The following is a 13,398-nucleotide window of genomic DNA, read 5'->3' as shown; positions in this document are numbered from 1 at the left end:
CTTCACATTGTAGATCTAGGTTAGATATTGCTTCTCTGCATACCTGTGACACCTCACTGTAACCCTGTCACATCATAACTCTGCATCTTAAATGTACTTCCTTTCTTTTTATTGAGGTATAGTTAATTTACAACCTTGTGTTAGTTTCAAGTGTACAGCAAAGTGATTCAGTTATATATATATATATATATATATATATATCAGAGAAGGCAATGGTACCCCACTCCAGTACTCTTGCCTGGAAAATCCCATGGATGGAGGAGCCTGGTAGGCTGCAGTCCATGGGGTTGCTAGGAGTCGGACACGACTGAGTGACTTCACTTTCACTTTTCACTTTCATGCAGTGGAGAAGGAAATGGCAGCCCACTCCAATGTTCTTGCCTGGAGAATCCCAGGGATGGGGGAGCCTGGTGGGCTGCCATCTCTGGGGTTGCACAGAGTCGGACACAACTGAAGCAACTTAGCAGCAGCATGTATACACACACACACACACACACACACACACACGCACACGCACACACACTTTTTCAGATTCCTTTCTATTACAGGTTATTATAAAATATTGAGTATAGTTTCTTGTGCTATAGAGTAGGTCCTTGTGGTTTACCTATTTTACATATTGTAGTGTGTATGTGTTAATCCCAAATTCCTAATTTATCTCTCCCCTCCTCCTGCTCTCCCTTTTGGTAACTATTAGTTTGTTTTCCATGTGTGTGAGTCTATTTCTGTTTTGTAAATAAGTTCGCTTGTATCATTAAATGTGTGTTTCATTATATATCCCTTACAAAACTGTAAACTCTGTAAGAGCAGGGGTCATATTTACCTGGTTCATCACTGACCCTCTAGTCCATGTCTTGATGGTCATATATACTCAAGAAATATTTTTTTAAGCTGACTGAATAATAATTTTACAATACGTTTGGTTTTTAGAGACAAATGGATCAGATAGTATCCATGGCATCCTAACAGTTTGATTGACTTGGTTTCAGGTGCAAAATAGAACAGCATAATCTAAACATTATACTGAACCAGTTAACTAGCATTTGATTGTATACTCAAGTATATAATTTTCTAGTTATTTTCTATATGTGGTTAGTTTTCTTGGCCGGCTTCCCTGATGGCTCAGGTAGTAAAGAATCTGCTTGCGAGATGTGGGAGACCTGGGTTTGATCAACCCAGGTTTTATCCCTGGGTTGGGAAGATTTCTTGGACAAGGGAATGGCAACCAACTCTAGTATTCTTGCCTAGAGAATTCCATGGACAGAGGAGCCTGGCAGGCTACAGTCCGTGGGGTCACAAAGAGTCAGACACGGCTGAACAACTAACACTTCCACTTTCTTATCTAGAAAATTCAAGCTCTTGGAGAACAAAGGATAGCATTAAAAAAATTTTTTTTTTATTTTGTACTGTGGTATAGTCGATTAACAATGTTGTGATAGTTCCAGTTGAAGAGCAAAGGGACTCAGCCATACATATATATGTATCCCTTCTTCCCTAAACTCCCCTCTACCCATCCAGGTGCAAAAGATAGAATTTTTTTTTTTTTTATTTCCATCTAACTCCCATAGTTGCTCAGTGAGTATTTCTTGATTTGATGTAATTAAATGTAGTTTTAAAAGAGCCTGTGTTATATCTGCCTGGTGCTAAACATCTGTTGCTCCCTAACAAGTGTGCCATTCATTCTAATGGCTCTGGTGCACAGAGGTAAACAGAGCCTTGGCAGGCCTTCCATAAAGGAAACCGTGTTTGCTCCCTTCATTAATTACTAGTGGAGCATTAAGACATGCATCTCCCTGAAGCCAAGTTGGATAATTCCTGGCACTTAAGCCTAGGGTGCTTTCAAAAGTTGAGACATGTATTGACACACCAGAAGGCATGCCCTATAGCAATCACCAAGGTGGCTCTAATGCCAAGATGGTATAAAGCCTCAGATATATCAATACCAAGCATACTGGTCTGTCTCTTTAAACTTTTGTGGGTCTTTCTTGGGTTAATGTGAGATAATAAATGTGAATTTCTAGAATGTCTCTGAAGGCAGGCACCTCAGTATGAATTGGAAAAATCTTCAGAGAGATACAGAAAGTTTAAAAATAAAATGATCAAAGGTTCACCAAACAAAACAGCCGAATGAAAGTGGCAATGCTAATAGCAGAAATATGTGTCAAGATATGATTTGTCAATTGTTAATTTTGCCAGTTAATGACAATTAAAATGAATTTATACTCTTGGACATAGCAATTAGCATAGCATCAAAATGCTAAAGCAAAAACAATAAGAAATAAAAGATACTGACAGACACTTATTGGTAGTAATAAATTTTGACACAGCCACCAGATTATGATAGATAAAATATGAATAAGGACATAAAAGAATGTGATTAATAATGTTGGCTATATTTATGGATTATATAAAAATACATCTTAAATACTCACATGGAAAATTTACAAAAATAATACCTTTCTTTAAAAATGCAGAAATTTTGTGTGCTACTCACTCAGTGAGCTATAATATAAACATAAACCAAAAAACCCAGTTACTTTATGGTGTCTATATTTGGAAGCTAGAGGAATTTGGAATTAAAGGAGGTACAATTAACCTTTTAAGAATTAAGACTCTGCACTTCCACTGCAGGGGGCATGGGTTTGATCCCTGGTTGGGGAACTAAGATACCACAAGCCATGCTATGTGGTCAAAACAAAACAAAACAAAAAAAAAAACCAAAAGAATAAATGTTAAGCATAATAAATTAAGACAGAAAGATGCAATGTGACTTCAAAGAGACAATAGTATTCCCAGGACACTAGGAGCTAGCCATGATCCTACAGAATATATTAATATTTCCAAAGGAAAAATATGTGTTGATCTAAATGGGAGTTGATTCAACCAACAAAGAGGGAAAAAAGCAAGTGTCAGAGGTTTATGCCTTGGCACAACTTGTCCAGGGGAAAAGGGAGACTCACCTAGCTCGACTTAAGTAACATAACCCATTGGCAAGACCATTCTTCCTGTGAAGGTGAAAGTATGGTTACTTTATGCTGTGCTGTGATTAGTCACTTTAGTCGTGTCTGACTCTTTGCAACCCCCAGAGACTGCAACCTGCCAGGCTACTCTGTCCCTGGGGATTCTCCAGGCAAGAATACTGGAGTGGGTTGCATGCCCTCCTCCAGGGGATCTTTCCAACCCAGGGTTCAAACCCAGGTCTCCCACGTTGCAGGCAGATTCTTTACTGTCTGAGCCACCAGGGAACCCCAAGAATACGAGTGGATAGTCTATCCCTTGTCCACAGGATTTTCCCGACCTAGGAATAGAACCAGGGTCTCCTGCACTGCGGGTGAATTCTTTACCAGCTGAACTACCTGATTTTGTTTCTAGTTTCATGCACATCAAGCAAGCACATTTTGATTTTCCCTTTTGTGTTTAGGTCTATGTACATAGTGATTACGCAGCAAGGCAGCTGTGTCATGATACAGCTAATAAATAGGAATTCATTCCTGAAATGGCTGCTGTAGTGTTGGAAAAGTAAGATTCCTGAGCCTTATAGGATATTAAGGCTGCAAGAGAAGAGTCTGGAAATTAACATACATTATATTTAAGTAAAGGGCTTCCCGGGTGGCGCAGAGGTAAAGAATCCACCTTCCAATGCAAGAGATGCAGGAGACAGAGTTCGATCCCAGGGCTGGGAAAATCCCCTAGAGAAGGAAATGGCAACCCACTCCAGTATTCCTGCCTGGAGAATCCCACGCACTGAGGAGCCTAGCAGGCTACAGTCCATAGGGTTGCAAAGAGTCAGACATGACTGAGCGACGGAGCACAAGCAGGATATTTAAGTAAAGCAAGTTAATCAACATGAACCTACATTTCTTATTCACTGCTGTGCCTTGGTGTTCCGAGCAGGCTTGGTATCTACGGGGCAACTAAATATTTGTTGAAGGGATGGAATATGTAGAGAAGGACAGAATCACTAAGCAAGTGCCGATAGGATAATTGGTTAATTATTTTACATGCCCTAAAACACACAGTGTATATATATATCAGAGTTAACTTTTTTCTTTTTTTGGAAGTATAGTTGACTTGCAATATTATATTAGTTTCAGGTGCACAACCTAGTGATTCCATATCTTCATAGATTACATGCCATACAAATTTATTATAATCTATTGTCTGTATTCCGTGTGCTGTATACTGCATACCTTTGACTTATTTTATAACTGCAGTTTGCGTGATTCCCTTCCTCTGCTTTCATTCAACCCCTTGCCACCCCCATTCCCCTCTGGCAACGATTAGTTTGCTCTCTGTATCTGAATCTGTTTCTATTCTGTTATTTTTTTCATTTGTTTTGTTTCTGAGATTTCATATATAGGTGAGAGCATATAGTATTTCACTTAGTTTAATACCCTCCGGGTCCATCTATGTTGTCATATGGCTGAGTAATATTCCACTGACTGACGTTTTCTCTCTCTCTCTCTCTCTCTCTCTATATATATATATATACACACGTATATACACACACACATCTTCTTTATCCATTCATCTGTTGATTCATTCAGTTGCTTTCATATCTTGGCTATTGTAAATAATGCTGCAGTAAATATTGGACTGCATATATCTTTTTGAATTAGTGTTTTCATTTTCTTTGGATAAATACCCAGGAGTTGAATTGCTCAATCACATGGCAGTTCTGTTTTTCATTTTTTCAGGAACCTCAACAGTGTTTTCACAGTGGCTGTACCAAAGAGTTAATTTTAAAAATAGAAAACTGAAATATCTAAATACTGATAGTACTTTTGTGAAGGGCCAATAGTTTTGTAAGTTTGGAAGGTGAGAGGAGATCATGAAGGATAACAACAACGAACCTACATAAGTTTTAAAAATGTATGTTAGCAAACTATTACAAATATAATATCCAGAAGTCAGTCAGACAACATGGAAAGTGTTTGCAGGAAATGTAATGGCCAAAGACTTGATACCTTTATTATGTAAAATGTTCTTGAAAGTTGATAAGAGAAACACTAAAATTCCAAGAGCATAAACAGACAACTCACAGAAAAGAAATTAAATCGGGTAAATAAACATGGAAAAAAATCGACTGAGCTAGAAATCAAAGACATTCAAAAGGAAACAGTACTTTTTCTAAAAGCCTTTAAAATTAGCAAAGAAAACATAAAACTTTATTTTTGTAAAACCCAATACTGGTTAAGATGTATAAATATAGAATTCTCAGATTTTGTTGATATTTTATAAATTGGTACCTCCTTTCTGGAAAACAGTTTGGCAATATAATATAAAGAGTCATAAAAATATTTATAGCCTTTGACCCAGTAATTTGACTTCTGGGAATCTTTCCTGAGGAAAACTAATCCAAAATATGGAAAAAATTAAATGCCTAAAAGCAAATTGGGAAACACTAAACATCCCACAATGGGGGAATGATTAATATGTTGTGGTGGAATCACTGGATTGAAGACTACATGGTCATTTATACTCAGGGGGATAGAGACCGTGCAGCCACATGCTCTAATAGTAAATGAAAAATGAACAAATGGATAGAAAAAGATGCACAAGGAAGAAAAGATTGAAATAAATACACCCAATTTTAAGTGGTTGATCTAGAATGGGAGAAAGTCAAATATTTTTTTCTTCATCTCCCTTCTCCTGGTAATTGGTTGTCATTCAGCCTGTTCTTTTATCTGGATGCCAGTTGTGCCCTTTTCTCTTCCCTGAGCCCCGTGCCCAACTTGCAAAGCCCAGCCCTTCTGTGTCAGTGCCACTCAAGCTCCAACTTGTCCAAAAGTCCTCCCGTCCTCTCAGCCTAATGGAACTCTCCCTCTACTCTGTTCCAAATACTATATTTTAACATGTCCAGTATAGCACATATACAGTGTACCCTGAGTGGAAATGATCTTTGTGCAGTTTGTGCCTGTTTCCACAATGAAAATTTTAACCCCCTAAGGGGCAGGAACTATTGTATTTCCTTTTCTCTCTCCACAGCATAGAACACAGTACTTTGCTTGTATGGTATGCCTGAATAAATAGTAGTTGAAATGAATAACATTGCCCTGAAATGATCTACTTTTGATTTCCTGGCAGGTGGAGCTCATGAAGGTCTGCAACACTTGGGTCCCTTTGGCAACATCCCAAACATCGTAGCAGAGTTGACCGGTGACAACATTCCTAAGGACTTCAGCGAGGACCAGGGCTACCCAGACCCTCCAAACCCCTGTCCCGTTGGAAAAACAGGTAGTGGGCATTAGTGGGCACGTTCCTGGGTTCCCATGAAAGGTAGGAGCTTTTGGAGGAAATTAAAAATGCTAACATTGGCTACATATGTTTGGAGAAATAGTATTTCTAGTCCCATGAGCCCCTATGTATTTATTTGTAGGTGGATTGGAAAGGGAAGTTGATTTTAGAACTCTTGGTGAATTCTGGTGTTCAGATATACCTGCAGAGGACTCTCTTGCCAAGGCTTCATGTTCTCTCTCCTTCTTTGGGAATTGATGCTCTTTTCTGCATGTGCTTCATTTTTAATAAAATAGAGGGTTTTCTCTTTTTTCCTCTCTTCTTTGATCCTGTTACTGCCCACTTTGGAACTTGTTTCCTTTATGGATGATCCATGTCCATTTGTTTTCCTCACTTCTCTTGACAATTGACGTTTCAACTGTGTTGTAACAAGTGAGCATCTATCCTGAAATATTTCTTTGGGAGTTGGGAGGTGGCATGAGAGAGGGGGGACCCAGGAAGGTAAGTTGGTTAAGGAAGTAGGTTGAAACCTTCCTTGCTGTTCATGTATTGCTCCCAATTTTCTACCCCTCAGTGCTAAAGAGGATGAATTGTGAGTGAGCTGGGCTTTGAGCAGCTTACTTATGCTAGTTCAGAGGAGTTGCTCTAGACAGAGGACTACCTGAATTCAAACCCCTGGTCAGGAGATGTGACCTCGAACAAGTTAATAAACTACTTGCATCTCAGCTTCCTTATTTGAAAAATGGGGGTTATTGGGGAGTTAAATGAAATTATCCATGTTAAGCACTTGGCACATCACCTCACACAGAGTAAGGACTGATTAAATATCATCCAGATTGTAAATAGCTTTGCCACTAGCAAGCAACCAGAGTAGTCTTTTCCCTCCAGCCCAATAATAATAATGTTAGTACTTATTGGGCTTCCCTGATGGCTCAGATGGTAAAGAATCTACCTGCAGTGCAGGAGGCCTGAGTTCGATCCCTAGGTCGGGAAGATCCCTGGAGAAGGAAACAGCAGCCCACTCCAGTATTCTTGCCTGGAGAATTCCATGGACAGAGGAACCTGGTGGCCTACATGGGGTAGCAAACAGTCGGACACGACTGAATGACGAACACTACACTTAGTGTTTATTATCCTTACTTTACATATAATGAACCTGCAGCTTCCGAAATAGCTTGCTCAAGGTTATTCATGTAACAAGTAGCTGAGCCAAGACTCAAACTTGGGTCTATCTGATTCAGGACCATGGACCCAACCACTAAGACATGCTGCCTTGCTCTGAAAATTCTGACAGTGTTGGTACCTCAGCTTTTCTTAAACAATACAGGCTCTCTTCGAAAGACGTTCCCTCTGAAAGATAGTCCTCTTTTCATTTACGTTGAGGTCTTTGTTTCCCATGGGGGACAGAGCCTCCATCCTGGGATGGAACAACCAAAATAGTCGGACGTGGCCAAGCCAGTGTGGGGATGCTGGCCCAGGATAGGAAAACCTAAATGACTGCACAGAACCAGTGTTTCAGCCACTTTTCACTTGATTGTGAGGCTTTGGATGAGCAGGAAGAAAGACCAGTTTGGAGTCTAAAGAGTAACAGTCTCTATGGGGATTTGGTTAAACTGATTCAATATCATATCGGACAATAGTTCTTAAAATGTAGCCCTGGCAATATCAGCATTACCTGGAGACTTATTGGAAATGCAGATGTTCACCTCTATTCCAGAGCTATTGATTTAGAAACCCTGGGGGTAAAAAATAAAAAGGTAAAATGTTAGTTGCTTAGTCATGTCCAACTCTTTGTGACCCCATGAACTGTAGGGAGCCCACCAGCCTCCTCTGTCCACTGAAACAGAAACCCTGGGGGTAGGAGGCAGAAATCTGTATTCTAAGCTGCCTTTCCTGTGATTCTGGAGGATCCTGAGATTTGGAGAACTGCTATTAGAGGAGAACGGAAAGAGAGGCAGAGTTTGCGCCAACAGATCTGCTATCTAGTCCTCATTACAGTCTGTCAGTTTACCTCCTTGGGCCTCAGTTTCTTCATCTGTAAAATGAAGACATAGTCAGTGCCTTAAAAAAACATTCAGTGTAGTCCTAGCTAATCCTTGAACCAAGTAATATAGAGATCTATGTAATCAAGCCCTAATCAGTAGCTCTTAGGAGCTCTGAGATGGAGCAATCCTGGCTGGCTGATAGAGTTGGATAAAAACCCAGCTCCCAGGCCCTTTCTTGTCTGCCGTTATCTTCCCCTTCCCTCTCTGCCTTTTCATTAAGCTAACATACTTCTCCTTCTTTGTTCTATCATAATCTGCATTCTAGAAAAACCTTACTTGCTAAATTTAGCCATTATTTGTAAGAAATTGCTTGAGACATGCCTCATTGAGAATCATGACACCGCATGGTCCAACCATCCAAGAATAACCTTCACTTCCCTCCCCAAGCCACACTCACCTCTGAATCATGGCTCACTCAGCCCGGTAGAGCAGCAAACAGAACTCACAGTCTGTCCTGGTCCTCAGGGATGTGAATTCCAGGGAGCAGTTTCGGGCTCCAGACACCTTGGGTTCCCAGAGCCACAGGGTTCTATCTCTGCATCTCAGTGAGGGCCCACTCAGAGGTACCCAAGAAACAATTAGGAAGAGGTTGTAAAGCTGCCATGTGCAGACTGCCTGACCTCTTTTGCTTTGCTCTCCCTTTCCTCCATGTTAATTGCTCTAGATGAAGAAATCAGATAACCAGTTCAGTGAGAAGTGGGGAGCCATGTTAGAGTCACATTAGGGTCTTTTCCAAATGCTAGTGCTTTGCTCACAAGCTTCCTGCTGCTAAAGACTGAGAGACTGGATGCTGAAAGCTGCTGGTAGGCATCAGAGCGGTCTCAAGAGACCAGACTACCTGCCTGATTGTGTTAGACCGCTTTTAGCATTGACTTTGATGCTTCACTCTCCCTTTGAAAGGAAGTCTCTTTCACTTCCCTGCTGCTGCTCCTAAGTCGCTTCAGTTGTGTCCGACTCTGTGCGACCCCATAGACGGAAGCCCACCAGGCTCCCCCATCCCTGGGATTGTCCAGGCAAGAACACTGGAGTGGGTTGCCATTTCCTTCTCCAATGCATGAAAGTGAAAAGTGAAAGGGAAGTCGCTCAGTCGTGTCCGACTCTTAGCAACCCCATGGACTATAGTCTACCAGGCTCCTCCATCCATGGGATTTTCCAGGCAAGAGTGCTGGAGTGGCGTGCCATTGCCTTCTCCATTCATTTCCCTAGTTAGTAGTAGTTTAGTTGCTAAGTCGTGTCCGACTCTTGCAACCCCATGGACCGTATCCTGCTAGGCTCCTCTGTCCATGGGATTCTCCAGGCAAGAATACTGGAGTGGGTTGCCATTTTCATTTCCCTAGTCCTGCACAAACCACCTTCCCAACCTCCCCTCCCCTAAAGCTGTTGTCTATAAAGTACATTAGAGACAGGAAAAAAAGAACTCTGTTTCAGAGCACTGTGACTTGTAATGACGGGGCTTAGGTAAAAGCAGCAGTCAAGAGGGATAACCTTTTTCTGTGTTTGAATGGAAGACATGCTTTATTTCAAAGAGCATTGATAATATGAACTGTCATTTAAAGAGAGATGGTAAGAAGGGAACTAAAACATAGAGGAAACCTATTATGTGCCAGATGCTCTGTATATGATCATCTCTATTCTCCATAGCTACTCTGAAAGGTAAGGATTTGATTATTCCCATCTCATAGGTGAATAAATGGACTTAGGCTAAGTTAACTCTCCCAAGGAACTAAACCCATCTATCAATCATGAGCTAAGATTTGAACCCTGAGCTCGGGTGTATGTTTCTGACTCCAGGCTTACCCAGTTACCACTACAACACACACCATCAAGTTCTATCTAATAATTATTTTTCTTATATAATGGATTTTCTCCAAGAAGCCAAAATCATTTCTAAAGAGCCACCCAAGAGAAAACAGAGTAAGTCATGTGGAATGGAAGTATATCAGTAAAGGAAATAATTGCTGTTATGACAGACAAAAAATAACACTGGCTTAACACAATAGAAGCTTATTTCTTATTTGTGTGAAGTCCTGCCAGAGGTGGGTGAGGGTGTTGTGGAGGTGGATGGTTCAGCAACCCAGACTGCCATCTTTCATCTTTGCACTTGACATCCACAGTTGCCCTGGTTGGCAACGTGTAGCAAGCAGACCAACAGATGCTGGGGGTGAGGGTGGGCTTGGGAGAGCGAGAGAGGGGTCCTCTAGAGGGTTTTTATGGGCCAGGCTTGGAGGTGGAATACATCCCTTCTGCCCACATTCCATCAGCACAAATCCAGGCATATGACTCCACCTGATTGCATAGCAAGGCTGGGAAAGTAGCCATGTGCCGATGGGGAATGGGAAGTGGGTTTGGTGAGCAGCCAACCATTCTCTGACATGGGTAGGAGAGGAATGGGAATCTGGGATGAGCAAATCCCAGAAGTATATTGATTTAGAATGACTGATGTGAATACATTCTGACCTTTGGATGTCTAGTTGTTTTTAATAAATTAACTCTTAGAATAACAATAGATACTTGGCTGTTCCTCAAAAACCTTTTGTTGTTTGCAGTAGATGATGGATGTCTAGAAAACACCCCTGACACAGCAGAGTTCAGTCGAGAATTCCAGTTACACCAGCACCTTTTTGATCCAGAACATGACTATCCAGGCTTGGGCAAGTGGGTAAGTCCAATCTTAATTGCTAGTAGGTCATATACTCTGGTACTCTAAAGATACTTATGGGAGAGAGAAACAATATGGGTGGGGAGAGAGAAGGAAAATTGTTTAGACTCTGATTTTTTTTTTCCAGAAATCTCTAGTTGAGAGGGACTTTTAATTCCAAACCACACTCACTGCCTAGAGCACAATATACCAACCCATTTGAAGAGTCAGTGACCTGAACCAATCTCAACAGGTCTAATCTCAAGAGGGTTCTACTGTGGTCTGCTCCATAGGCTGTGTCATAACACGTCCTAGAATCTCACCAGTGTTTCATGCACCTCTTACAGGATGTATATGAAACTTCTGTTTAAAAAAAAAGGATACTAAGAAAATTTGCAGGTTTTTTCCCTAGACTGAGGGAGGTGCTCTCTGCAGAACTAAAGGAAAACCATGCCAGAAACTGAGAAACAGACATACAATTCTGCTTTATGGAAAGAGAAGAAAAATTCCAAAATATGTGGCAGTGAACTTGCCATCAATGGCAAGAACCTATAACTGCCAGTTAAGGAAATTGTTTATACGCACTTGGAAAGAGAAATCATGACCATTTGGCATAGGTTTGCTAAAAACAAGTTTTGTCAATCTAATTGTATTCTTCCACTTGCCAGCATTATTCATTTACTTGCCAGCTTGATGAGGGAAATGAAGTAAGCATGGTGTGTTTGGACTTTAGCAAAGTATTTGATGAGCTCTTTCATGATATCCTGTTGGAAGAGGTGGAGAGATACAACCCAGGCAGGAAAACATCACCAAAAGGGAGCTTATTAAAGAGTCATGTCAAGAGGGAGAGCAGTTTCACATGTATCCTATGTCTTAGTGCTATCCCACTCCACATATTTATAAATGTTTGTAATAAAAGCTATAGAGCATATGCTTATCAGATTCTCAAAGAAAGACACAAAGTTGGAAGGGAAAGCATTGAATGACAGAGTTGGGATTCAAGAAGATCCCAACTGGCTGGAATAATGAATCGAACAAGATCACAACTGAATGGAGATAAATCTGTTTTCCTATGGTTTGGATGATGTAATCAAATGCAGAAGCCTTGTGAGCAAAGTGGAACACTACTAAAGAGGGTTAGTTCACGTATACAGAAGTGGTCAATACACCTGTAGGAGTGACTGAATGAGGAATGAGCAGATACTCCTAACTGCCTAAGCCTATCAAAAGCTATAGGTCTCCATCACTGGCAGCCAACTTGCTACCTACTTTACTGGGAATACTGTGGTCTAAGAACTACACTCTCTCTCTTCCTTTTTATATTGTTTTAGAGAGAGAGAGGTCCCTCCTCATTAATGACCGCTTCCATTTTTTCCATCATCCAAGCACTGAGTTTGATTCCCTCTCCTGTCAATATGCACATGTTTCCTGTCTTAAAATGACAAAGCAACGATGCCCTCTAAGTTAATTTTGCTTCCTCTAATATGCATTATTCTATTTCTCTTCCTTTTCATAAGCAGTTATGTTAGGGAGCATTTGTAGAGACATCCTGAAGCCTACTAGCAGGGTTTAAACATGTTGAATTACATAGGCAACCATCTATAGGTTCTTGAATAGGAGGCAAGTGTGCTATAAAAGTTATTCTGAAGGAGGAGATGTAGAGAGAAGAAACTAAAGTTGGGAAAAAAATAAAGGAGATAATTCTAGTTATGAAGGCTGTGAACACAGAGAATTTAAGTGACTCTCATTGAAGCAATAAGAATCCAGGACATTTCAAAGGGAACTAGGGAACTGACTAGATTTGGTATATGGCATAAATATAGCATGAGAAGGTAAAAAGAGCTATGTCAGGTTTGTAAGAAATGGATGGTATGAACATTTCCTCTGAGGAAATTTTTTTTAAAAGAAAGGAAGAAGAGAGGGAAGTAGGGGTGAAAGAAAGGAGCAGAGGAAGAGTAGGAAAGAGTAGATCACAAAGGAGCACTGGGAAGGAATCTGCAAGAGATGGGCAGAAGTGCCACCTATCAGAAGCAAGGGCCTGGACAGAGCCTGCTGTGTTCCCTGAACTGTGCTGGGTGCACGATATACAGTAGTCATTGACATGATATTGGTCTCAAGGAGCTAACCAACTTGGGATAAATTGCATGAAAATAAAATGAACCCACCTCAGCATGGTTCAGCTTCCTAATCAAGCTCTACTAGGTGCAGTGACTGGGGGAGAGGGAAGAGAATAATCAAGGGAGACCCAGGAGATGGAAGAGAATAGTCAAGGGAGACCCAGGACTGAGGACTCACCTTGAGGATGCTGAAGGTGCTAAGAAGGGCAGCGCTGAATTCTACGGTGATGCATCTGCCTTGCATGACCGCCAGTCTGGAGATGAGGGGAAGGTGCAAGGGGAAGACGGAGACCAGTCTGAGTGAGGATGTGAGAGAGGGAAACTTCTCTCTTGCCAACTTTCCTCGCCTCTTCTTGAAAAT

The 13,398-nt window shown here is 41.0% G+C and overlaps 1 protein-coding gene across 1 annotated transcript in view; it reads left to right on the top strand.

The window, feature by feature from the left end:
* SCG5 (secretogranin V) overlaps positions 1-13,398 on the top strand; it is a 56,875-nt gene that overhangs the window by 33,078 nt on the left and 10,399 nt on the right. Inside the window, exons 3-4 of the mRNA XM_055537286.1 lie at positions 6,088-6,237; positions 10,829-10,941. Coding sequence (XP_055393261.1) covers positions 6,088-6,237; positions 10,829-10,941 — 263 coding nt within the window. The remainder of the gene's footprint in view (positions 1-6,087; positions 6,238-10,828; positions 10,942-13,398) is intronic.

The sequence above is a fragment of the Bubalus kerabau genome, chromosome 10 (genome assembly GCF_029407905.1).
Source record: "Bubalus kerabau isolate K-KA32 ecotype Philippines breed swamp buffalo chromosome 10, PCC_UOA_SB_1v2, whole genome shotgun sequence".
NCBI lineage: Eukaryota > Metazoa > Chordata > Mammalia > Artiodactyla > Bovidae > Bubalus > Bubalus kerabau.
This window is presented reverse-complemented; position numbering and strand designations above follow the sequence as displayed.